This window comes from Castor canadensis, chromosome 12 (genome assembly GCF_047511655.1).
Source record: "Castor canadensis chromosome 12, mCasCan1.hap1v2, whole genome shotgun sequence".
In the NCBI taxonomy this organism is placed as follows: Eukaryota; Metazoa; Chordata; class Mammalia; order Rodentia; family Castoridae; genus Castor; species Castor canadensis.
The window spans coordinates 2,682,101-2,709,573 of NC_133397.1; the positions used below are offsets into that span (position 1 = coordinate 2,682,101).

General features: G+C 46.1%; 1 protein-coding gene across 2 annotated transcripts in view; it reads left to right on the forward strand.

Annotated features, from left to right (window-relative positions):
- The first annotated feature begins 223 nt into the window (after positions 1-223).
- Dcdc2c (doublecortin domain containing 2C) overlaps positions 224-27,473 on the forward strand; it is a 121,491-nt gene continuing 94,241 nt past the window's right edge. Inside the window, exons 1-3 of one of the 2 annotated variants that reach the window (XM_074049093.1) lie at positions 224-510; positions 3,556-3,607; positions 27,106-27,182. In XM_074049093.1, the coding sequence (XP_073905194.1) occupies positions 224-510; positions 3,556-3,607; positions 27,106-27,182 (416 nt within the window). Of the gene's footprint in view, positions 511-3,555; positions 3,608-27,105; positions 27,183-27,473 lie in introns of those variants that run through there. The other variant, XM_074049094.1, reaches the window with a different exon arrangement.

The following is a 27,473-nucleotide window of genomic DNA, read 5'->3' on the forward strand; positions in this document are numbered from 1 at the left end:
TGTCCCCTCACCGGCTGTGCTGTCCACCGCCCTCACCTGTCCGGCGTCTCCGCTGCCCTCCCCGGCACGGCGGTCACAATCACGGCCCGCGTCAGCACCGCTGGCCGCTCCCGGGTGGCCGGGCCCCCGCAGTCCCTCGGCGGGGAGGAGCGGGCGCTGGGTGGCGAGGTCGGTAGCGGTGCCCGCGTCCGCCGGTCCAGGCGGAGGCGAGCGAGCCGCGGCCATGGGCACGCGCGCGCCCTACACGCTGGTGGACACCACGCCGGCCAAGACCATCCTGGTGTACCGCAACGGGGACCAGTTCTACGTGGGCCGCAAGTTCGTGTTCTCGCGGCGCCGCGTGGCCAGCTTCGAGGCGCTGCTGGAGCAGCTGACCGAGCAGGTGGACGTCCCCTTCGGCGTGCGGCGCCTCTACACGCCCACGCGCGGCCGCCCGGTGCTCGAGCTGGACGCGCTGCAGCCCGGCGGCAAGTACGTGGTGGCCGGCCGCGAGCGCTTCAAGAAGCTCGAGTGAGTCCCGCCCCGAGGACTATTACGGTGCCGTGAAAAAGGCCTGCGGGTTCCGCGGGCTGCGGTGCGGCGCGGTGGGGCGCGGTGGGGCGCGGGGGCTGCAACTTACTCGGGCTAACTCGGGGCGTCTCGAAGTGCGGGCTGGCCTTTCACTGACACTACCGCCCTTCCGTGGTCCTGCAGCCCCTCTCTGCTGCGCTGTTCCCCCTCACGGTCCTTTATTTCCTTGTGCGTTTGCTTAGGGTTTGATGGGGACCACGCCGTGTCTGCAGTTCCGTGTGGGGGAAGTTCTGCCAGGGCCGAGATGAGCACGGCTCTCCAGGAGGGAGTTCTGTTTTCTGACGCGCTCAGCTGACGGATGCTCTGATTACCTTAAAAGCTATGCTTTACTGTGACAGCTGGTTTGGGTTCTAATTCGTACTGACGTTTGCAGATCTAGCATCCTTTTGTTTTTGAGGAAAAATTCGAAGTTCCTGGCATCACGGTGGGCAAGCGACAGCACGTCCTAACATTCTCTAGTTGTTTGTAGGATAGTCGTGGTACAGGCATTTGCAGGCCAGAGTCATTTATTTGCAGATAGGTGATTTTGTGATCGTTTTTCCTTCATGGTTAGCCTGATGCTAGACGCAGCTAGAACTTCCCGTTCTTTACCGGAATCCGGTACTCACTGTTGTTTTACAGCAACAAAAGACCATGTTTCTGCAAAAACCAACTTGAAACTCACTTCCAATGTGGGTATGGTGAAAAGCATTTTATCCTGCTTCCAGCCATTTCTTGAAGCTGGCATGTGTTTTCATGGGGCCAAGGAGGGAGAAAATGTGCGGGCCTGTGCCCTGTGTGTGTCTCTTTCCCTTTCCCAGGATTTTCTAACAGGCCTTGTTACGCGTCCATTCTCCTAGAGAGACTCTGACGGTCTAATTTAAAGTGTGTCAGACATGTGAAAGTATTGGGGACAACGTCCGGTGTTTCCTCCTCAATTTGTGCTGGTTTTCTGTGAGGAGAGGCAGCTGAGCTCCTGGGCGGGAAGGAGGAGGGGCTCTGTGGAGCCAGTAGTGCTGGTTTCTTCACATTATATATGTCCTTTGTTGCTAGAAAACAGACTTGTGACATTTGCACGGGGCGTTCAACAGGCAGGGGCCTTGGGCTTCATTTCTTCACTACTTTTTAGGCCTCTTAAGGCTGCAGTCGAGATCTAGACTTTGGGAATGAGAGCCAGAAGAACGTTTGGTTAGATTTCCTCTGGCATGAGTAAGCCAACTCTTGTTGGGTTTTTTTGGCAGCACTGGGGTTTGAACTCAGGGCCTCATGCTTGCTAGACAGGCGCTCTACTCCATGAGCCACTCCACCATCCCTTCTTGGGGACGTATATCCTGTAATTGCTGAGCCACTGAGCTGCTTAACTTAATCTCACCAGAAAATAAGATTTTGATGATGGTGCCACCAAATGGACTTTGAAGTGAAGCCTGGTGGCACATTAATGGTCCTGAGGCCCTCATGATTGTGACCACAAGATGGTCACTGAGGAGACAAACACCATAAAATCTATCCAGTGTCTGGTCATTATGCCACCCACATTTTCTGGAGTAAATTAACTTGGGAAGAAGAACTTTATCAAACAAGGGCCATGTTCTCAGTGAATCCAAATCAGGACAGTCTGTCTGTCTGTCCTCTCTGTTTGGAGCTGAGACTCCAAATGATTTGGATTGCAGTAAGAACACAGTCCTTGTCACGGTGCAAGCTTGTTGGTGAGGCAGATATGAATGTGCTGTTTAAGTCAAAACATCCTGGCTGCACCCAGCTTTCCCCTCATCTCCCTTGTCACCCACGTGCCCTGGGGGGCTGGCAGATGACAGGACAAAGGGGAAGGTGAGTGGAGGGGCAGGTGAGCTGGGGTGAGAGGAATGCTGCTCTCTGAACCAGAGACCTGTGTAGAACCAAATCTGGGCCTTTCTACCTGAGTCTCCTTGAGCAGATTAAATAACCTGTCTGAGACTCTGTGTCCTTGTCAATAAAGTGGGGTTGGTTTATATCTACCCCATGGCACTGCTTGAGAATTAAATTCAGATAGGACTGTAAATAATGCCTGGCATTGATTGTAAACAGTTGACCTCTTCGCTTCCTTTCTTCTCTAGAAGTAGTGAGCATGAAAGTTGCCTAGTGACCACCAGGCCTCTGCTTCAAGCACCCACACCTGCCCACCCCAAGGACACTGTCCTAAGCCCTACCTCCAATCCATTGACCCCGTTCATTGGATCTCTGAGGAATTGTTTGTTCCCTTTTCCTGTTGTATTTATATGATTTTGGGAGTGTGACATAAAAACAGAGTCCTTCGTGTTTTTGTAAGATCTTTTTGTGCCTTAATTTTTTCTATGTTTTTACTTCTTGTTTCCATTGAGTGATAATCATCTATCATTTGGAAGATCGGTGCTCATAAGCAAATGCAGAATTAGGGAATTTATAACTAACTTGTATTTGGAAAGATACAAGACTAGAAGAAGCTCCAGCAGTGACATCAGGGTCTGCGAGCAGAGGTGGTGAGCTAACACTTCTGGCTGAGCTATGGTTTGCGTGGTTCCCATAACTTCCCAGTTTTGAATCAGATGCCACATTTTATAACTGTGAGATTCATGTCATAATGTGAGCTTTGGTTCTGGTTGAAAAGAAATAGAGGCTGGTTTGTTCTAAAGGGCTCAGTTTTGGTTGCCTGCCTTTTCACAGGTAAACAGTGCTCTGGACCCGAGAGGCCCTGTCCACCTCAGGCAGGGGAGCCCCTCCGCTGACCACAGTCCCCACTGTTCCCATTGCTGCCTTTGGCAAGGGCCATTTTCTCCTTGTCTGGCTTCTGCAGGGATCTGTCTGTGACTCTTGACTCTGTGCTGCACACTTACTTACATCCTTCCGTCTACCAGCTCAAGTCAGTCCTGCTCTGAATGGTTAAAACCATAAATATTGGCAACAATCTCAAACACATAGTTTTTTATTTTTTTTAAATTGGGACAAAGCCTTAATACCAGATATAAAGGTGTTTTCTCCTTTCTTTTGCAGTTACATTCACATAGTTCCCAGAAAACCTGCAAAGATGAGGAAGTTGAAGGAAGTAAGTGTTCACCGCTGATGAGTAAGGACAAGATAAATTAGATAATTTGATAAAAATGTGAATGTCACTGAATAATTGAAGTTTTACAGAAACGGTGTTTAATGGGGACAATGCTCATGAAGTCAGAATCCACCGTGTGAGCCTGTCACGCTTGTCAGAGCATTTAAGTTGACCAGTGATGGGAGGTGGTAAAAATATCCTGTGACCATGCCTAGGGAGACAGTCATCTTTGAGGGCACCGTGCAATCAGTTATCAAAACTTTTCGCTTTCCTTTTGTTTTGGGGCATTTGAAAAGACAGATGTCAGGAAAAGTTCTTTTAATTATATGACACTGAAGCTAATTATAATGCTGAATTTAAAGCTTTCCCCAAGTTGTCGACATTTTTTTCTTGATCGATGTTTGAAAGGTCTATATTGATGGGCAATGAATTCATTGTCCATTAATATCGCTTTGCAAAAATAGCCATTTAATTTGTTAAAAGAGACTCACCCTATAAGCAATAAAAATCACCAGGTTTTAAGCAAGATGGCCTGCTGATATTTAGAATTTAACATGGTTTTTACTTTTTTTTTTTTTAAACGGATTCATTTTGTGGAGTATAGCACAGATGGGAAGTTCTGAGGGCGTCTACTTTGGGTCATGGTCTTGCCATTCTTAAATTTGCTCCTCTATAGTATGGGAATGATGCTCTTTACCTTAGAGGATCGTTAACAAGGGTTGGATGATAAAGTGGGTGTCCAGCACCCTTTCCATCTTAAAGAAGCAGGGCTTCCCTGTGACCATGGATCACCACTCAGTAGCCAAAGGAACTCTAGTGGTTCCAGCATTGCTTACAGACATCAGCCTGCAGAGTTGTACTCTTCCGTAACGTCTGCCCTTAGGGCAGGGAAATCAAATCACCTTTACTACTTACCTGGCTTAAATGGCAGCTTTCCAGGGGCAGGAGGCCAAGTTTCTACCTGGAAAGCAATTCTGGCCATCAGTACTGTTTTCAGCGCTGCCCTAATGAAGAGTAGATGTGGTGTGTGGTTATTCTTGAAATCTGGCCACCTGCTTACTTCTCTCCCTGTGGCACTGAGATGTGGTTTTCAGCAACATCTCTGAAAACCCTCTCTGAAGAGCGTGTGTTGGAGTTTGTGTCCGTACTTATTCATGCATTGCAGTGATTTAAGTAAGACTTGATTAAAAGGTAACATTTTGTGATGGGGCAAGCTTCTAGATTCATCCTGTCAAATCTCCTTGTTTTTTAGTCAGTCCAGAAAGCTTACATGACAGGCTGAGGGTTGACTAAGTGCATGTGTGTTCACACCATGCTGGCTTCACCTCTGGTGTCACACGGGCTTCTGTGCATTCACACCAAGACTGCGGGGGCCAGAAGAGTTCTGTAATTTTTCTGAATTTCCGTTTCATTTCAAAACTCTGATGAGAAAAGTAGTTTTTACTGAGAACTGTTTTGAAAAGCAACCATAAGCCTTCCTTCCAAAGATGACCACTGTTACATTTTGTCACATCCATTTCAGGTTCAGATTTTGAATTTTTATTTTCAGATTTTGGATATTTTATTTTACATACTTAGATATCTCTGGGAACAGGATTCATGCCTAAATATAAAATTCATTTATGCTTCCTATACACATAGAGTTTCTATCTATCTATCTATCTATCTATCTATCTATCTATCTATCTATCATCTATCCAGTTTTGTACATGAAACAAAGTGTGTCTATCATGGGCTGGGAGGGTCTTTCTCCTTGGAGACACTGATAAAGTGTGTGTTGTGCACCTGTATTTTGACTATGAGTTCAGGTGTGGAATTTTTCACTTGTGGTTTAATGGGGCTCAAAAAGTTCCAGATTTTGGAATTTTGGGTTAGTGGTGCTCAATCTGTCCCCTCTGGTTAACACTTCCCCCGCACTTCCTTTCTAGTTTGTTACCTGCTCCTGTGTCCTACATTCTCGAGAAAGCACATTGTGCCTGCGTGAGGCCATGAGTTTGTGCCATGATCCTAGAGAGAAGTAATTTCGAGCCAGAAGCCTGCCTGTGAGCAGAAATGCCCAGATTCCCTGATGAGCTGTCACGTGCAAACACTAAAACCGTGGGCTGATCTGTGACCCTTCTTGGCTACTGATTTTATGTGTGACGCTACTCACTTAGTGGAGTTGGTGTGTCCCGTACAATCTAGTGTATTGGAAAGGCATGGCCTCTTCACTTAGCCAGAGGTGACACACCCTATGTCTCCCAGTGCACTGGAAAGGCATGGCACTTCCAGAAGGAGTGCTTTAGCAAGTTAACAGATTGAGTTTAACTTGAATTCATCCAGGATCGTTATTGCAACATTAGCTGGAGAAACATCACAAGCCTTTTGCATGGCCAGTATTTTGTGCTGTAATTGCTGTAAGTCCACAGTATCGTTGCTTCATTTCCATGAGCCCATAGATGAGCTGTTAATTTTTCTCAGCAAAAATTGTCATTTGTTGTATCGTGTGGCCATGACACAAACATGGTGGAAGTCAGCATAAAAACCCTTGTCGATATTTCGCGGCATCCAGTTCATTGCCTGGATGTTGAGTTGAGGCAAACATCCATCTTGTCATCAATCTGCACTTGAGCTTCCAGAACATTTTTGGTCAAATTGTTAACATAGTGAGCATTTCATACAGCCTGAGTCAGTGCCATTGCTGCTGTGGCAGCAGTGGCTATCATGGTAGCAAAGGCCACAATGCCCACTGTAATTAGCCCCACATCCTCTTTTCTCTAAGCAAAAGCCCTTTTATTTCCTTAACTACTTGCAGGCCTCTATTGGCGTACCAATCTCCTAAACTGTTGGTAGGCACTAGGACATAGGGAGGTTGGACCACGGTCAGGATGTCTTTGTCCTTGTTATGACTGCAGATGCAGGTGGTAAGGTTGCACCCTTGACAAGTAATACTGTATAACCCTTCTCCCTTGGCAGCCTCGACATTACCAATCACCAGAACGTAGGGGTGTTGGAAGCAGGCCTGTAGGCCAATTTTCTCAGCCTCTCCCCTATCCAGATCAGCCAATGACAAACTCGTGAGATTGAGCAGGCCGATAGCAGCTGCCAGTTTCCATAAATCCCTTTTGGGTCGCCCCCCATCTAGCCCCAGGACTGATGAGTGCCAGAACCCAGTGTTATTGGACTCCTGACTACCATTTTTAGACCAACAAATTACTTCATTTCCTGATAGGTTGACCATAAAAGCATTATGAAAAAGACACTCTCTCCAAGGTGCCAGCCTGGACTTCCAGGTTACCTGATGAACAGAGCACCACGGTAAGGGAGGCATATGGGTAGTATCATAGGGCTCTGTGGCATTAAGTCCATTAAAAGACATACACATGGGTAAGGGACTAGACATTCCTGTAAAGTTATAGTCACTATATTGAGGCACCAAATGTCCTGAGGAGTGACCTCCTCTGTGCACTGTATCATCAGTAAAGATAGCTACAGGTGGCTCTACCAAGTGATAGGGTGCACCACTGGCAGGCTGGGCATGAAAGTCCAGTATGCATTGCCCTGGACAACACCCACCAATATTGTGATTATGACCAGTGCTGCCAGCAATGTGGCTGCAGGATTCCCAGCCATCCCCAGGCTACTGGTAACCATTGTCGCCATGTCCATTAGTTTCTTAATTTGACCTCAGGTGGGTGGCTCACTGTCCCATGTCTGTCTTGCGGTGGCTGTCCCTTGACCTCCCTCTGGTTGGTGGAGGAATCAGCTTCAGCAGCGTCCTGTCCCGAGGCGAGTCCTCCAGTCTCAGCCTCCTCATCTTTGGGACCAGGGGGTCCATGAAGCTTGACAAACCACGATGGTATCCACACTGGGAGTTCCGCACCTTTAGGAAAAACACAAGCATGCCCTCAACCCCACATCAGGACAGGACTAGGACCATGCCGTTTGCCAGTCAACACATCTTTCCAAAGAACCCAAAGCCTGACAGTCAGCTCCTGGGGTCATCAGCACCTTTCAGCGGGTGTTAAACCCTGTTCCGGGCAGTTCAAAAACTTAAGGGTATATAAAGCTTTATGCATTGGCTAGCTGGGGGAAGTACCTCATTTTCCCCTTTTAATTTTTGTAATTGCATTTTGAGAGTGGCATGTGTGCATTCCGCTATGGCCTGCCCCTGAGGGTTATAAGGAATGCTGGTGGTGTGATGTATCTGATAAGTCTCACAGAACTGCTGAAAAGCAGCTGAAATATATGCAGGGCCATTGTCGGCCTTGAGCTGTTGGGGTTTACCGATGGCGGTGAAGGCAGCCAACACTGAGCGATGACATGCTTAGTGGCCTCATCAGCGTGTGCAGAGGCACAGATGTAACCTGAATAAATGTCCACTGACACATGAACATAGCATTGCCGGCCAAAGGAGGGAACATAATGACATCCATCTGCCACAAGATTCCAGGCCGAAGGCCCGGGGTGTTAACCCCCTTGGGTGCTTGTGGCAAACACGTGACACACTGTTGACATGATTTAGTGATTTGTCCAGCCTGCTCCCTGGTAAGGTGAAATTGCCTCTGCAAGGCTGAAGCATCTTGATGGTACAAGCATGACTTCACTGGGCAGCCTCTGTGGGTGTGGCAGCTTGCGTGAGCAAGCCCAGGAACCAGGTAATCTGCCCAGGCATTACCGTCAGAGAGTGGCCAGGGAGATTAGAACGTGAGCACAAATGGCTCACAAAACAGGGATAAAGGTGGGTTCGCACCAGACTACACAACTGAAAGAAAAGATTAAATAACTCTTCACTACTCGTATGACCAATACGAGCAGTTTCAAAGCAGCGTAAAACACCCAGCACATAGTGGCTGTCACTGTACAGGTTGATAGGTTGTTGTGGAAAGTCCCTGAGGACCATGACAACAGCATACAGCTCCGCCCTTTGAGCGGAGGCAAACATTATGCTCAACCTTGTGGCAATGTTTGGTGTAATAGGCAGCAGGACCACGTCCAGAAGCATCAGTGAAAATTGTGACAGCCCCGACAGGGGGAGGATAGAACAATTTTTGGAAAGACAAATGTGTGAAGGGAGGCAAACTGTAAGAGTTTTGAATGAGGGAGATGTTCCCTGACCTGTCCTGGAAAATTAGCCGTGCAGACTGCCATAAGTCTGAAAGCTGCCATAACCAATGCTGTTGATCTTTTGACAATGGGACCACGGTGTTACTGGGCTCAAGCCCCAGCAATTCACAACCACGAGTGTGTCCCTTAGCAATCAGCCTCGCTACCGCTCATGATATGTGTAAGCACCTTAGCAGGAGAGTGACCCAAATATAACCATTCCAGCACCCCTGCAATTGCCAGAGTGCTCCCGTTGGCATTGATGGAGAGCGTAAAATCAGTAATTGAACAGGCTGCTGAGGGTTTCAGCGCTGAAGCTGGGCTGTAGTAATTGCTCTCTCTACCTTAACCAATGCCTGTCGGGTGTCCTCCGTAAGTTCTTGAAGCGAGGAAGGATTAGGGTCCCCCTTGAGCAGGTGAAAAAGAGAAGATAAGGTGTCAGTGATAAGTTTTAGAGACGGTCTGAGCCAATTGATACCTCCCAGCAGTTCTTGTAAATCATTTAAGGTTTTTAAATTGTCCTTCCTGATCTCTACTTTTTGAGGATGGATCAAGCATCCATCAATAACTTGCTGTAAATATTGAAAGGGAGGCATTTTTTGTACCTTTTCTGGGGCAGTGCACAACCCTCAGGCCTTAAGGTCCTTTGTAAGATCAGCCAAGATTAGAAGAAGTGTAGACTCACTGGGATGACTTATCAGAACATCGTCCGTGTAATGAAGGACATAAGCGTCTGGATACTTATGGCATGTAGGTTCTATTGTTGCAGCAACAAATTCCTGACACATAGTGGGACTGTTAGCCACGCCTGGTGCAACACTGTCCAATGAAATTGGCACCCAGGGCCCCGATAATTTGGTGATGATAAAGTGAAAGCAAGTTTTTCTGTCTTTTGGATGGAGAGGAATGGCAAAAAAAAGCATCTTTAAGATCAAGAATGTAGACACAGTAGTCTAATGGAATAGCTGTGGGTGAGGGAAGGCCAGGCTGGAGTGCCCCCATTGGCTGCATTACTCTGTTGACAGCTCTTAAGTCCTGTAAGAGCCTCCATTTTCCTAATCACAAAAATTGGAGTAATCCAAGGGCTATGGGTAGGCTCAATATGCCCTGCCTTTAATTGTTCCTCCATCAGAGCTGTGGCTGCAGCCAATTTACCCCTGTCAAGGGCGACTGGTCCACCCAGACTGGATTTGTTGAGATCCAAGTGATCTGGGATGCATGTTTGAAAGGGGAGTGTTTAATTTGTTGGGCCAGGGCCCCTACTGAAAAGGCTGTGTGGCCTGATCTCCTAGCCCTGTCCTTCTTAGATTCCTCAAAGGTTATACAGGATGTAACCTGCCTTGCTGATATTTTTCCCAATCTCCTAAGGGGATTATAACCTTGTTGAAACATTTGGTGAGAGGCTATGCTAGTAGGACTGCAGAGTATAGCTCCCATACCCTCTAATACGGCCCTTCCCCACAGACTGACCAAAAGATTGTCTAGGACATAAGGAACAAAAAGCCCTGAGTGTCCCTCTTCATCCCTCCAACAGATCCGCTGAACACTCTGGAGGGGCCATGAGTGGCCCCACCCCTTGCAGATTGGCAGCAGAGGGCTGGCAAGGCCAACTTTTTGGCCAATGTCTAGCAGCAATTACAGAGACATCAGCACCAGTATCCAAAAGTCCCCAAAACTGTTTTTCATTTAAGAACAAAGTCATTTCCAGCCTATCTTTTGTTACTTGTTGTACCCAATAGGCATGATTACAGGAACTGAATTCTCCAGCTCTCCACAGGGTGTGAGTTAACACCTTGCCTTTCTTCACATTTGGGAGGATAACCAGCTGAGCTGTTTTTATCTCTGGGGCTACTGCTACAAAGACACCTGGTGCCTGGGTCATTATCTTGATTTCCTCAGTGCAGTCTTCATTAATCACACCTGGATAAACCCGTAATCCCCTTATGTTGTGCTACTTTTCCCTAATATCAAACCCACTGTGCCCTGGGGCAGAGGGCCATAGACCCCCGTAGGGATAACTCGCACTCACTCCCAAATCAGGTGTTAATATGCATCGGGAGGTGGGACTGAGGTCCAATCCTGTGCTCCTAGAGTGGCACCAAAGAGGTTTTCAATGGTGGGTATTGGGGAGGAGCCTTCATGATGATTGCCCCCCCTGTTTGATGGGGCCAGGTCTCCCCCCCACCATTGGAAGTTTCCCTGTCCTATAAGAGGTTGTCCAACTATATCTGTTTTGGAGTGACATTTGTTTTATTTATTTATTTTTTATTCATATGTACATACAATGCTTGGGTCATTTCTTCCCCTTGCCCCCACCCCCTCCCTTACCCTCTGCCCCCTCCCTCTCCCCCCACCCCCTCGATACCCGGCAGAAACTATTTTGCCCTTATCTCTAATTTTGTTGAAGAGAGAGTATAAGCAATAATAGGAAGGAACAAGGGTTTTTGCTGGTTGAGATAAGGACAGCTATACAGGGCATTGACTCACATTGATTTCCTGTGCGTGTGTGTTACCTTCTAGGTTAATTCTTTTTGATCTTACCTTTTCTCTAGTTCCTGGTCCCCTTCTCCTATTGACCTCAGTTGCTTTTAAGGTATCTGCTTTAGTTTCTCTGCATTGAGGGCAACAAATGCTAACTAATTTTTTAGGTATCTCACCTATCCTCACCCCTCCCTTGTGTGCTCTCACTTTTATCATGTGCTCAAAATCCAATCCCCTTGTTGTGTTTGCCCTTGATCTAATGTCCACATATGAGGGAGAACATATGATTTTTGGTCTTTCGGGCCAGGCTAACCTCACTCAGATTGATGTTCTCCAATTCCATCCATTTACCAGCGAATGATAACATTTCGTTCTTCTTCATGGCTGCATAAAATTCCATTGTGTATAGATACCACGTTTTCTTAATCCATTCGTCAGTGGTGGGGCATCTTGGCTGTTTCCATAACTTGGCTATTGTGAATAGTGCCGCAATAAACATGGGTGTGCAGGTGCCTCTGGAGTAACCTGTGTCACAGTCTTTTGGGTATATCCCCAAGAGTGGTATTGCTGGATCAAATGGTAGATCAATGTCTAGCTTTTTAAGTAGCCTCCAAATTTTTTTCCAGAGTGGTTGTACTAGTTTACATTCCCACCAACAGTGTATGAGGGTTCCTTTTTCCCCACATCCTCACCAACACCTGTTGTTGGTGGTGTTGCTGATGATGGCTATTCTAACAGGGGTGAGGTGGAATCTTAGTGTGGCTTTAATTTGCATTTCCTTTATTGCTAGGGATGGTGAACATTTTTTCATGTGTTTTTTGGCCATTTGAATTTCTTCTTTTGAGAAAGTTCTGTTTAGCTCACTTGCCCATTTCTTTATTGGTTCATTAGTTTTGGGAGAATTTAGTTTTTTAAGTTCCCTATATATTCTGGTTATCAGTCCTTTGTCTGATGTGCAGCTGGCAAACATTTTCTCCCACTCTGTGGGTGTTATCTTCAGTTTAGAGTCCATTTCTTTTGATGAACAGAAGCTTTTTAGTTTTATGAGGTCCCATTTATCTATGCTATCTCTTAGTTGCTCTGCTGCTGGGGTTTCGTTGAGAAAGTTCTTACCTATACCTACTAACTCCAGAGTATTTCCTACTCTTTCCTGTATCAACTTTAGAGTTAGGGGTCTGATATTAAGATCCTTGATCCATTTTGAGTTAATCTTGGTATAGGGTGATATACATGGATCTAGTTTCAGTTTTTTGCAGACTGCTAACCAGTTTTCCCAGCAGTTTTTCTTGAAGAGGCTGCTATTTCTCCATCGTATATTTTTAGCTCCTTTGTCAAAGACAAGTTGGTTATAGTTGTGTGGCTTCATATCTGGGTCCTCTATTCTGTTCCACTGGTCTTCATGTCTGTTTTTGTGCCAATACCATGCTGTTTTTATTGTTATTGCTTTGTAATATAGTTTGAAATCAGGTATTGTGATACCTCCTGCATTGTTCTTTTGACTGAGTATTGCCTTGGCTATTCTTGGCCTCTTGTGTTTCCATATAAATTTAATGGTAGATTTTTCAATCTCTTTAATGAATGTCATTGAATTTTGATGGGAATTGCATTAAACATGTGGATTACTTTTGGGAGTATAGACATTTTTACTATGTTGATTCTACCAATCCATGAGCATGGGCGATCTCTCCACTTTCTATAGTCTTCCTCAATCTCTTTCTTCAGAAGTGTATAGTTTTCCTTGTAGAGGTCATTCACGTCTTTTGTTAGGTTTACACCTAGGTATTTGATTTTGTTTGAGGCTATTGTAAATGGAATTGTTTTCATACATTCTTTTCCAGTTTGTTCATTGTTAGTGTATAGAAATGCTAATGATTTTTCTATGTTGATTTTATATCCTGCTACCTTGCTATAGCTATTGATGATGTCTAGAAGCTTCTGAGTAGAGTTTTTTGGGTCTTTAAGGTATAGAATCATGTCATCTGCAAATAGGGATATTTTGACAGTTTCTTTACCTATTTGTATTCCTTTTATTCCTTCTTCTTGCCTAATTGCTCTGGCTAGGAATTCCAGTACTATGTTGAATAGGAGTGGAGATAGTGGGCATCCTTGTCTGGTTCCTGATTTTAGAGGGAATGGTTTCAGTTTTTCTCCGTTAAGTATAATGCTGGCTGTAGGTTTGTCATATGTAGCTTTTATAATGTTGAGGAACTTTCCTTCTATTCCTAGTTTTCTTAGAGCTTTTCTCATGAAATGATGTTGGATCTTATGAAAGGCTTTTTCTGCATCTATTGAGATGATCAAGTGGTTTTTGTCTTTGCTTCTGTTAATGTGGTTTATTACGTTTATTGATTTTCGTATGTTGAACCACCCCTGCATTCCTGGGATGAAGCCTATTTGGTCCTGGTGAATAATCTTTTTGATGTGTTGTTGAATTCGGTTAGCCATTTTTTTTTTTGAGGATTTTTGCATCAATGTTCAATAAGGAGATTGGCCTGTAGTTCTCCTTTTTGGAGGTGTCTTTGCCTGGTTTTGGGATAAGTGTAATACTGGCTTCATTAAAATGTGTTTGGCAGTTTTCCTTCCCTTTCTATTTCATGGAACAGTTTAAGGAGGGTTGGTATCAGTTCTTCTTTAAAGTTCTGATAGAATTCAGCAGAGAATCCATCAGGTCCTGGACTTTTCTTTTTGGGGAGACTCTTGATTGCTGCTTCAATTTCATTTTGTGTTATAGATCTATTCAGGTGATTAATTTCCTCTTGGTTCAGTTTTGGATGATCATATGTATCTAGAAATCTGTCCATTTCTTTTAGATTTTCAAATTTATTTGAATATAGGTTCTTGAAGTAGTCTCTGATGATTTCCTGGACTTCCATGGTGTTTGTTGTTATCTCCCCTTTTGCATTCCTGATTCTACTAATTTGGGTTTTTTCTCTCCTCATTTTAGTCAGGTTTGCCAGGGGTCTGTCGATCTTGTTTATTTTTTCAAAGAACCAACTTTTTGTTTCTTTGATTCTTTGCAGGGTTTTTTTTTTTGTTTCTATTTCGTTGATTTCAGCTCTTTATTTTTATTATTTCTCTCCCATTTGTTTTGGGATTTGCTTGTTCTTGTTTTTCTAGGAGTTTGAGATGTATCATTAGGTCATTGATTTGGGATCTTTCAGTCTTTTTAATATATGCATGGAGTGACATTTGTTTAGCCATTTTTTTCCCCCTCTGACACCAAGGGCATATCCTGGGGAGTCAAGCCTGGGCCCATTGGCACCAGTTGGTGGCCTTGTGCCAGACCCCAAGATACATAGCTGTGGTTGGGGCTTATTCTGACACTCCCTAGCAAATGTCCCCCTTTTCCACAGGAGAAACCTAGTTCCTTTTTTATTTCCTTAAAGATAGGGTAAAACACTTTCTTTAAGGAAGCAGCTAAGGCTATACCCTGGTTGTGACTTGGCCCGACAGCTACACAAATTCAAATCATTTCCTGCAGAGTAGCTCTTTTTCTATATGGCCAAAGGGCTGTCTTACAAGCCTTGTTAGAATTCTCGAAAGGCAGCTGTTAACCTGTATGTTTCTGGCTTCTGTATCTGCCACTGTCCTGCCTACGTTTTGCATCAGACATGCTACAAACTCTTGATTTGGCTCATCAGGACCTTGGAGAATGCTAGTTAATTCCCAAGTCTTTTCTCCTGTCGTGGGTAGTTCTCACCATGCCCTTGTGCCTGTGATGGCAATCTGCTGATGACCTTGAGGGGGATACTGTAATTGATCATCTACACCTTCAAAATGTCCTCTTCCCATAAGCATATCTGCAGCGATATGCACTCCATGGGCCAAATTACAGTTTGCTGCTCCTGACATAACTCTGTAAAACCTGTTTTCCACAGCAAGTAATCCCCTGGAGAGAGGCATGCTTTAGCCAGCCCTGTCCAGTCACTGTAGACATAGCAGGATCTCCTACCACACTCTGTGACAGCCCCAGCATAAATGGCGCTGTAGAGCCATACGTTGCCCTGGCTTGTTTCACCTCCTTTAAAGTTTTAAATGGAATCTTTTCATGAAACCTCTGTTGCATGTCAGGGTTGTTAGGATCTGGTCTCTCAAGCACAGGGTGAAACCTAAAACCAGCTGTATCCTGTCCTTGACTACAAGCTGTCTGCAAGGTAGGGGACTCTTAGTGCCCAATGGGCCAGAGCGTCCTCATGACCCTCCTCATCTGACACTGGATCAAAATCAGAACCATCTTTGGACTGAATTTTAGTTTTATGTGAAAACTTATCCTCACGAGGTGGGGCTGATGGCTCCGTGGCTCCACCACCTGCAGCATCCTGTTCCTTCAAGGGACACTGCCTCTCACACTCCTGTATGACTGGTTGCAAGGGGTGAGTCCCACACCCAGCTCAGATACCAAGGAGGAAAAGCTTTGTTTATGTGAGCGAGTAGGCTCCAAACAATCTCTAATCATGGACCACAAACTGAAAGTAAAAATGGGCATGCATTCTGGCCCTTCAGCCGTATACCGCACCCTCAGCCCGTCTCCTATCTTGTTCCACGTTTCTAAATTTACAGTGCCCTCCTCAGAGAACCACAGGCAAGTATCCTGCACAAAATCTAAAAATTGCATAAGCTGAAGCGACCTGACCCTGCTTCCTATAATCTTTAGCATAGCTTTCAAAGCCTGAATATAGATCTCGGTCCTTAGACTCATACTGTCCCATGTTTTTGCACCTGACCTACTCAATTCACTCTGTCCCTCACCTTCCTTCTTTTCTATTATGCGTGCCTCTCGGAGAGTGTCTCCTCATCTCAGGCTTTGAGTTCTCCCATAGTTAGGTCCCTGTTTGGGTGCCACCTCTCACAGCCTGTGGAAGCTCATCCTTGGAACCTAACTGGGAGCGATGGGAGATTGAGAAAGGACAAAAGACAGAAGAGAACCATGCAGAATGCTGGGATCAGGTGGGCTGGGTGATGGAGACACATAACAGCCTTGTCCACCTCCAGTGAGTTTATTGTATACAGCAGCAAATAAGGAAGTAGAGCAACAGTTCTCGTGTGTGTGTGTGTGTGTGTGTGTGTGTGTGTGTGTGTGAGAGAGACATTGTAGTTTTTGGGAATGGGGGAACCTGCAATCGCTACTCTCCGCATGTAAACATCTTACAAAAAGCAGCTGTGCTGCATTTTGCCCTTGCCCACTTCTTCAGCTGAGGGCTGTGCCCATCCTAGCCTGCATATTATTTGACAAGCTGTGCTCATGTCAAGTTCTCATAGGCTTCTCACACTGCAGTCTCCACACCACAGTGCACTGGAAAGGCACGGCTATCCCTGGGGGTGTCATCCTTATGCTTGATGCCATGAACTTTCTCTGTTTTAATGTGCAATGTGGATGGTTTAGCTTCTTCATACATTTACACATCTGTGGTGTCATCTGGGAAATGGAAATATAGCAACTGTGTGAGGTTGACCAGGTCTTTTTTTAAAATTTTTTATTTTATTCATATGTGCTTACAATGTTTGGGTCATATCTCCCCCATCCCCCTGCCCCCTCCCGTACCCCCCCACCCCACTCCCTCTCTTGTCTCCCCTTACCCCTCGCTACCTGGCAGAAACTATTTTGCCCTTATCTCTAATTTTGTTGAAGAGAGAGTATAAGCAGTAATAGGAAGGACCAAGGGTTTTTGCTAGTTGAGATAAGGATAGCTATACAGGGAGTTGACTCACATTGCTTTCCTGTACATGTGTGTTACCTTCTAAGTTATTTCTTCTTGATCTAACCTTTTCTCTAGTTCCTTAGACTAGGTCTTAATATGTGCCATTCAATGATGAGAAAAGAATTAGAGAAAGTTAAGTGATAGGGACAAGGTCAGGGAACTAGTCACAGAGCTTGACTAACTCCAACTACTCTAGAGATAGTGACAGAGTTTCCCCTACTTTCTTCCCTGGGGAAGACCCTGTATTTATATGACCCATCAGTTGTAAATGAGATTTATTTGTGTTTTGAGTCAGAGTCTTGTTATAACCTCAGGCTGGTCTTGAACTCAAGATCATCCTATTTCAGCCTTTTGAGTGCTGGGGTTATAAGTATACTCCACCATGTTATTTCTGATAAGATGTTTGAGCACTAATCTTACCAAAAGGGGAGCCCTGTGAGCAGCAGGAAGTGAATGCCATGCAGTGTCTTAGTCTGTTTTCTTGCTATAACAGAATACCTGGGACCAGGTAATTTATAAAGAATGAAAGCTTATTTGAAGTTGCAGAGCGTGCCCCTGGCATCTGATGTGGCCTTCATAACAGGGCAGAGGGCATCCTGTAAGATTCAGAGCAAGTGGGCTCCTTTGCTTCCCCTTCCATATCTTATAAATCCATTAGTGCCACCATCAGGGCTGTACTCTCATGACCTCATCTGACACTCATCACCTTCCATCTCCAAACACCATTAACATATGCTTTTGGGGATTAAGTTTCCAACACATGAAGTTTTGAGGGAAGCATTCCAACCATAGCATGCAGAACAGACACAGCAGGCTCCATCAGGGACACCTGGAGCAGAGGGTCAGCAAGATGAGTCCTGTGGTCCTCCAGGATCTGTACGAGGGCCAGGGGCTGGATACCCAGATGCTAGATCTCACCTGTCTACTGCCCACCTCTTTCTAGAGTGAGTCAACACAGCTTTGCAAGGGAGAGGGGAGCTGGGTGTCTTGTCACTGAAAGCTCCCAGAGACCCCCTTGAAAGCTGGTATGCAGCTCTCCTACACCAGTTCCTCTAAATAGTCCTGGGTCTGTTCATATACCAGGGCACAGGGATGCACATAGCAACATTGTCTTCTCCAGTGACAAAAACCTGGAACGACATGAGTGTCCATCAACAGAGGAATGACTGAATGACTGAGTCGTAGCATGCCACACTGTGATTAGATCTGCAGGTGTTGATATGAAATGCCTCTCAGAATGTAGTCAGGGTTAAAGGAAACGATTGATGGCATATAGCAAGAACCAAATAAATGGCGATCCTGTTACCAGGCATAGGATCTTTCAGTGCAGTAATCTAAATTTGGGATCCATGAATGACTACCAATTTGAATACCGGGACAACCTGTTCCAAAGTAAATAGCATATAATAAAATTTTGCTTAGTCCCAAATCCAATATTTAAATGCTTACTGAGTTATTTGACCAACTGGGATACAGAGTAAAAGTTTGTAAATTATTCTTTCACAGAATTTCTGTTTTGGACAAAATATATTAGTTGAAAAGTTTCCCAAGGGGTCTTGATTTAGTATAAAAATTTACTTAAAAGTGATTAGAATACCATAATACACACTTGATGTGGCCCTAGAAATAACTAAAAACACTTCATTGTAATTAGAAATTACGTTTGGTTAAATGGAGGTTTGGGAAAACTGGATTTGCAGCCGGTGCTCGGGATCGTGGCTTTCGTGATGGGGCTGTGTGGACTGTACTGGGCGAGGCGTCCTGGTCTTGCTGTGATGGAAGGGTGTGTGCTGCAATATCTCCAGTCCTGCACATGCAGGCAGAGCTTAGGCGCTCTCAGCAACTGTTCCCTGTACCTCCAGGAACAGACAGCCCTGCGAGGGCTGCGTTCTGGTTCCGCCTTTTCAGCAGCCCTGTCCTGGGCTGAAAACAAGCACAGCCTGATCGGGGCCGTGTTGATGTTCTGGAAAACTGAAGCTGCCAGTGGATCTGGCATTCTATTTTAAAACCAGCTCTTTAATTATAGATGTTATCATGTTCCACACAATCTCCACCTTGCTGGGAAGTCTGGAAAAAGATGCTTGACCATCCAGGTGATGCAAGGTTGGGTTGGTTGAGCTGCCCCATGATGGGGAGGTGGGGTGGAGATGGAGTGTGGTGGTGGTGGTGGTATGCCATACTCAGTGTCACTGTTCTCTTGGTGGCCTTGCTTTTGCCTCACTGTGTTATTGGTCTTTCTTGGACACATTTCTTGGAAGCTTCTGTTTCTGTTAAAAAAAGTTCCATATAATTCATGCTTATTGTAGAAAAATGAGAAAATCAACGTAATTCAAAATAAAACACCTATAATCCTATCACCAGGAGATTAACCATCAAATTTTCTATTCAGTTTTAACATACATGCGTGCACATGTGCATATGTACATGTAGCCATGCAAATACATTCAATGTAAGGAAAAATGAGAGCATATTCTGCATGCTGTTTGTTTGCAGAGTCCCTTTTTACTTAACAATCTATCATAGTCTCTGCATGGCAGTAAATAAACTAAAAAATTTTTGGTCAAAGTATTTCGTCAGCATTTACCATGTGTTCTTAAAACCAATGATCGTTGGCTTGACATTGAGATGGTTCTTTTTCTTTTTATTATTAGAATGAACACTCCAGAGAGGGCTCCTTCACATAAGTCTTTTCACACATATTGTCCCCATGCTGCCATCTTGAGGATTACATCCTCACCCCTTGCTCCAGGACACTGGGCCCTCGCCTCTGAAGGCTGCACCTTAATTTCCCCCACAAGTGGCCCTGCTTCTGTCATGGGCTCTGTCACAGACCAGTTAGCCTCCGTGGTGTTCAGTGTCAGTAAAGTGAGTACAGTTACATACGTGTGTTAGGGATCGCATCTATTCACACACATAATATGGTACCAGGATCTGTCACTTACAAGTGACACTCCCATCTCCCTGCTCTGCCTTGTCCCTTTCCAGTTTGATTGCCTTGGTCTAACACTTCAAGGACCCTCTTTGCTGTAAGGGCACAACTTACTGGGACTTTTAAAAAAATTTTTATTTTATTCATATGTGCATACAATGTTTGCATCATTTCTCCCCCCTTCCCCTCCCCCTCCCTTATCCCCACCCCCTCCCTCTCCCCCCACCCCCTCGATATCTGGCAGGAACTATTTTGCCCTTCTCTCTAATTTTGTTGTAGAGAGAGTATAAGCAATAATAGGAAGGAACAAGGGTTTTTGCTGGTTGAGATAAGGATAGCTATACAGGGCATTGACTCACATTGATTTCCTGTGTGTGCGTGTTACCTTCTAGGTTAATTCTTTTTGATCTCACCTTTTCTCTAGTTCCTGGTCCTTACTGGGACTTTTGAGGCCATTTTTGATCTTTTCCTTGCTCACTTCAGCCTCCCGTCTCACCTCTTTATGTATGGGATCCCATTCACAGTGAAACTTGCTTTCCAAACACCTGTGTCTGTGGTCCTCCTCCCCCTGCCAGGGTTTCACGCATGCTGTGTGTTCCTCCTGCCTTGTGAACTTGCTATTTGGGACTAGCCTAGCTCCCCTTCCTTCCTCTTGGATGGGGCAAGGCGAGACCCAGGCTCTCCTCTTGGGCCCCCTGGGAGCCCAATCTGGTCCCACAGAGCTGTGGGTTCAGGGCCAGGCCATTGCTTATTTGCTTACCTGTGTTCTCTTGGCTCCCAGCTCCTGGCACAGGGTGGGTCCTTGTACAGGGGTCCAGAATGATGAAAGGGACAGTGATGCCAGTGGTGGAGGAAGGCTGGAGGCCTGGGAGGCTTTGGGGGCAGATGCTCTCCTCTCCTTAGCTCTGTTCTTGTGATTGATGAAGCTGATGCCTTGCTTCTGAGTGGGAATCACCTGGACAGCTCAGGAATTTGCTGGCTATTTAAGGGCGATTTCTCTGGCTGCATGTTAGCAATTTCGCAGGCATTTAGAGTGCCAGTTCTAACCCACAGGGGAGCGCCTCCTGGGTGTGCCATGCTTTGAGCACCTGAGAGGTCGTTTCACCCTCATATTCATGTGGCCAAGCCCAGGTCAGCCCCAGAGAGGAAACGTGGACTGAGTCCAGCTCGGGGGGTCCTGACGCTTGCTCTCTGAGAAGGTTCGGGGAATTGAAATAGGCTTTGAGGCTGCACAGAGCCGTCCTTTGTCCTGAATGTGCAGAGCTTGGGGGAAGTGGAGGACAGAGTCAGTGTTGATCTTCACCTGAGTAACGCTGGTATTAAGCAGACCCTTAGTGACCACTCATGCTGTCACAGCCCTGTGGTGGCAGAGGCTTGCTCCTCACTGACATAGGCAGAGAGCCCTATGGAGTCCCCACACGCCATCAGTACCTCTCAGGCCATCCTTCCTGCTGCCCACGAGCTTGCTGTTCTCTGATGGTGGACTTAATTCTGCCTCATTTGAGTCTGGGCATGTTGTCTTTCTTGCCTTTCTCAGTGTGCTGTGGGGTCATGGTGAAGGGTGAGGCTAGGTGGGAGCTGTTGGTTGTGACCGTGGTGATGGGTCACCGTTCAGGATCTTCCCTGTGCTTTTGAAACATGCTCTTACAGAATGTTGAATGGGACATTGCATCTGGTATGTTGAAGACACAAACTGGCCCACTCACTCTCACCTTTAAAACCCCCCAGAAGGGCTACAAATTAGCACATTCTCCAGATGAAGAAAAATGTAAAAGATAATGCTTTAGTATTTCCTTCTCCTCCTGTGGGTGCTTCACACTCCTGCAAATCTTAGGAAAGTGGGGTGCTACAGGAGGCAAGGGGTTGGATGCTTGCAAAGCCTGAGGCATGAGGGTATGACAGGATCACCCGGGTTTGGTTTTGCAGGGGAGTGAGGAGCTTGTTTCTGCAACTTGCTCCCTTGAAGCACGTGCAATGGGGAGGCCACTGAGCTGGCTATGTGCTCAATGTGGGGAGGCTGCTCTCGCACTGTGTGGTGGTCGTGTTGCATTAGATACCCAGGGTTCTCAGAGGAGCCTGCAGAAGCCTCCTCACCCCCCAGAGAGAGCTGCATTTAGACAGATGCCTGGGAAGGGGGCAGCTCTGATCCTGTTCCCCGTTCTTATGTCCTCCCACCAGCCCCAGAAAAGCCAGGATGAGGAGGACCTGAAGATGGAGTCAGGCAAACAAAACAAAACAAAAAGGCAACCATGCTTGCTTTCCATTGCAGCTGGCTCAGGTTTGACCTGCAGGGAGAAGCCCTCACTGGGAAGTGGGTGCAGGATCGAGGGTGAAATGGTCTGAGCAGGACCTTTTCTGGATCTGAGATGATCACGTGGTTTTTCAGGTTTAATTTGTTAGTATTATGAATTACATTAATTGCTTTTCAAACATTAACCCCACCCCCCCTTGCATTGCTGGGGCAAACTGTATTTAGTCAAGGAGTCTCCTTTTTATATTTGTTGGACTTTAGTCATAATTTTTTTGAGGCAGTACTGGGATTTGAGTTTAGGGCTTTGTGCATGCATGCCAGGCAGGTGTTCTACCACTTGAGCCATTCCACTAGCTCTTTCTTATGTTGGGTGATTTTGAGATATGGTCTCATGAACTATTTGCCCAGGCAGGCTTTGAACTGTGATCCTCCTGATCTCTGCTTCCTGAGTAGCTAGGATTACAGATGTGAGCCACCAGCACCTGGATAATTACAAAAATTTTGTTCAGAAATTTTGCGTCTGTGTTTCTGGAGGCATGCTGGTTTGTAGTTTTTTTTTCCTTCAAATGTCTTTCTCTGGTTTTGGTTTTGCTTCTTCCTTACGTGTTTGTTAGAATTCACTAGCGATGCCATCTAGGTCTGGACTCTCTGTGGAAAGGTTTTTGGAGTAGCACATGTAGAATTGGTGTGATTTCTTTCCCTACATCAAATGCTTGATAGAATTTGCTAATAAAGCCGTGTGGGCCTAGAGTTGTCTCTGAGAGATTTTCAACTAGAAATCCAGCTTCCTTGTCAGATGAAGCGCCGAGGGTCGTCTGCTTCTTCTTGGACAAACTTTGGTAGCTTGTGCCTTTGTAATTTGTCTATTTCATTTATGCTGTTGACTTTATTGGTACAAAGTTGTTTGTGACATCATTTTATCCAGTCAGTACCTGTGGAATCTGATGTCATTGACTATGATACTGGAAGCTCAAGTCATCTTTCTGTCTTTCTTGATCAGTGGGCTGCTGGCTTGTCAATTTTGTTGACCTTTTCAAAGAGCCAGAGTTTGGTTTGATCAGTTTCTGTATTCTCCCTGTTTCCTCTTGCATTGCCTGCAGTAAGCTTTGTTCTCTCCTATTGTGTGGGGAGGGAGGTGTTTCTTTAGGGACTTCCTCTTCTCCTCTCTTCTCATCCCTTCCTCTTTGGGGCATCCTTTCCCTCACAGCTCACGTCACTCCTGATGACCTCTGCCTCTGGGCTGCCAAAGGCTGACTTTCTTTCCTCTCTGCATTTTGGGCAGAGATAGTTCGGAGACAGTGTCTTGGCCAAGCTACAGTGGTGGAGTTTGCAGTTCTGGTGCGAGGCGGATGGGGAAGACACTTTTGGAGGCTGCTCCATGACCAGCTCCCCCAGCATTTCTGGCCCACTGGTTCCATCCCTTTCACCTGTCTACTAACTTCTCTGTGGCCCTGGCTTCCTCTGTCCAGGCTCCTGGTAACACCAGGGAAGCAGCAGCTTCTCCCTTCTGTGTTCTGTTCTGGGGCAGGGGGAGCATCAACTAACCTTGGCAAACTCATGCTGATCAAGCTAAATCGAACTCTTCTGCCTCCCCCATCTTGCTCTCCTCAGTTCATCACTGCCATAGTCCTTATCCCTCTCTTCCTTTTCAATTATTTTATTCGTAATGGCCATAATTAGAGCCTGATAATGTAGGTGATTGGCACCAAGCCCAAGGGCTTGTTCTCCTTTTACAAAAGGAGAAATTGAAGGGAGCGCTGAGGTTAAAAGAAGACAGGTTGGTTGGTTGCTCAGCATGGAAGGAGGCTGCAGGTGCTGGGCGGTGACGATGGTGACAAGGAGAGGGAGAGAACACCTCAGGGACAAGAAGCCCTGGTAATGCACAGTACTCTGGAGGAGAGACAACATTTCCAGTGAAGAATCACACGGTAGAGAAGATAGGCATTGAGAAGTTTCTGCTGTGCAGGCATGGTGGGGTGGGCTACCCTGGGCCACGGCCAGGAGCTCTTGGCTTGAGCTGCGTCGACACAACCATGTGGCTTTGGACCTCTCTCCACACTGTCTTCTCATCAGAAATGTGGGGGTGTTGGCTCCTCTCTGCCTCTCACTCTGACAGCGTCCCTTTGAGGCCTGCAGCTGTTCAGTTCAGGTGCTGCCTTGCAGGGACACGACGGTGACTCTAACACGGACCTCCCCAGATAGGACCTCTCAGGTGGGAGGCATAGGTGGGCCAAGCAGTGAGCCCTGCCTTCCTTCCAGCTCCCCAGAGAGGGGGAAGATTGGGATGGGCCTTTATGAAGGGTATGAAAACAGCTCAGTTATAAAACTTGACTCTTTTTAATGTAAAAGAATTGCAACATTTTCCAAAAGACAGAACATAAAAGCCCACTGTCACCCTGATCAGAAGCCCGAGGAGCCTTCCTCCCACGCATGCTTCAGCTGCACCTGCTTGTCCCCCTTCAGGAGTGTACAATGCCATGTGATGCGTGACACCAGGGACAAGGCTGCAGAAGGCAGCAAACCCCAGATTTGCCTCACTTCTCCAGGAAGTGGATCAGGGACTGCTGACCGGTGAGATCGGATCCACTTCTCACTCTTTACATCAGTGCTCCAGAGTGGCTGACCTGGTGAGACTCCTCAACATTTTTGGAAGAGAAGGAAGCTGACTGGTTGATTCAAAGCATCACAAACTGGGGATATGAAGGGACCTTGGAGTGACTCAGTGTGACCTTTTTTCTTTGGGAATGAAACAGGAGATGTAAAGACCACTGCACTTTCCATGAGGTTCCCCTCCTCTGTGGCAGTTGCGTCTTTGAACATGGATCTGCTCAGTCTTTCTGTCTGGGCACTTGCACTGAGCAGATCGGGGTCACCTTGCATGGGCTGTGCACACGAGCTCGCGAGAAGAGCTCTTGGCTCGGGAGGCGTCTCTTCCCTGGATGTGTGTTTCTTCCCATGATGAGGTCTTTTTCCATGCTTGATTCTCTTGAGTCTTTTTGCTTGGAAAGGGCTGTGGGTGTGTTCACTGAGGGTAGACAGAGCAGCCTGAGGAGGAGGAAAGAATGGTGACTTTGGAGCATAACGACAACGACAAAATGAGAACAGCAACTGTCAGTTGAGCCCTTAACCCATTCTTAGCATTTGCCTAGCACTTGACAATGCAGGGTTTGGTGTATGTTGCTCACATTGGGCCCAGTGACCTCATGAGTGGTGTGTCAGTGTCACTCACATTACGTGCACAAAGGACAGGCCGAGTGAGCTCCACAGCTCGGGCCGCCATTACAAGTAGCAGAGCCTGCACTGGAGCTGTGGACAAGTCAGAACACAACTCCTGAACTCTGTTCAGTTCTCAGAGTGCTAAAAACTACAACAAAGTGTGTTTTGGTGGCTTATCATGACCCTTAATGCTGTGTGTTCTTGGGAAGATTATATAATCCGATCGTTGTTACTAGATATTTGGCCTGGTTACTTTGGAAATCAGTTATGAATGGGTAGCATCTACTGCAGACCTGATACATAGTTGACACTCGGTAAACGGAAGCTGTGACATGGGGTCCTAGCTGTGGTGACTTCAGTGTCTCCCATCATTAATACAGATTTGATTTATAACTTTGCTCAGTAGGTCTGGATTGATGGCTCCTTCAGCCTCACGGCAGATGAGTGACCTGTGCGTCGCTGGTTCTCACAAGTGTGAGGTAGCCTGTTTATGTCCAGCAGACAGTGACAGAAACATGCATTTGCTAGTCACTTCTTTTGTTTTTTATAATTTTTAAATTAAGATACATTCGTTATATGGGGGACGATTCCTAGTGACGATTCCAATTAGATTTATGTTGTACATTAGTTACACTGTCCCCCTTTGTCTCTCTCCCTCAGCCCTGCTAGACACTTCTTTGGAGATTATCATGTGAACCCAAAGCAACAAAACCCCCAGATCCATGTACGTAATAGCTGGATTTATTTAATTAAGCAGGTGATACCAGGGCTAATGAATCCTTAATGCATCAGAAGAGTAATCACCTCACTGTTGCCATAGTTTTATGTACTCAGGCAGTGAGTTGTTTTTAGGGTGACTGCACCTCCGTGGAATTTTGCAGAGGGTAATTTCTGTCATTTTGTTTTTGAACTAGGTCTGTAAATTCATGCTAGTTAGTGATATTCATGGCACTGATTTCTTTTCATGGTTAGTACACAGGTGTGTGTGATTTTATGTGCAGTACACAATAGGCGTGTGCATGTGTGGGAGGTGGGAGGGATCCTGTGCTGTCCACTTTGAGGGGCTTTCAGTGGAGTCCACGGTGGGAGCAGTGGAGGGACTGACTCCTCAAGGAAGCTTCGAGGTTGAGTAGGGATGAGATCTCAGCCCAGCACCGGCTGGGCCTTGGCTCCTCCAAATTCCCTTCACTCACTGTGCACTCTTGGCAGGGGAGACAACTTTGCTCTCCTGTGCCAGGTCTCAGAAGTTCCTTCCTTCTTAAGTGTTCTGACCTCATGGACCCAAGGGTGAAGCTGTAACAAGGCCACTACATTTGTCACAGCCCTAGATTGTGTCTCAGGAAAGAGTGGAGAGCAGAGGGGATGTGGAATAGTGTCATGCCTGTTGGCCAGGACACACTGGTTCTAGGCTTGTGGCCTAAAAACAGGAGTCTATCTGTCTACTCTTGGGACTCCTGTAATTTGGCCGTCAGAGCACTGGGGCCCAGTGATTTCACATGTGCTTGTTGAATGAATCACTGGTGTGTCCCTAGTGTGAGCTGCATAGCCCTCCTTGTGGCACCTTTGTCACCATTGTCCTCAGCACTCTGCTCTTTTATCCTCAAGCTTCTCCACCACTTGGGATGTGCATAACCTTCAGCCTCAGGAAACTGTACCGCACCTGTTGGAACCTCCTCCACCCCAGAGTCCAGTCCATTGCTCCCTAAATCCTTCCTGGGCCTTGCCCTGGGCTATCACTAACAAGAGACACCCCTACACACTTATATTCTGTGGGTGTTGGTTTTTATCAAGTGTTGGTAATTTGAAATGAGTTCTGAGGCTTCTGTTTCTTTTTCAGATCAAGCCGGTGGTTCATTGTGATATCAATGTGCCTTCCAGATGGCAAACCTATCAACGGATATCCCGACATATAAAGTGAGTAAAGTCATGGTCAAAAATCAAAACTTGCCATAGCTCCTTAAAAATAATCCTTTCTAGCCTGACCAACCTTCTCCCTTTCTCCTTGATTTTGGAAAAGCAATCCAATTGCTGCATCTTTGTTTACAGAGTGGTTTTCCTGGGGATGGAAAAGTAAGGGTGTCATGCACACTCTCTTTTAGGTTGCCAGTTGCTCCCTCCCTCCCTTCTTCCTTCCCTTTTGCCCTTCCTTCCCTCCCTCCTTTCCTTTCTTCTCTCTGTCTCCCTCCTTCTCTCCCTTTCTTTCTA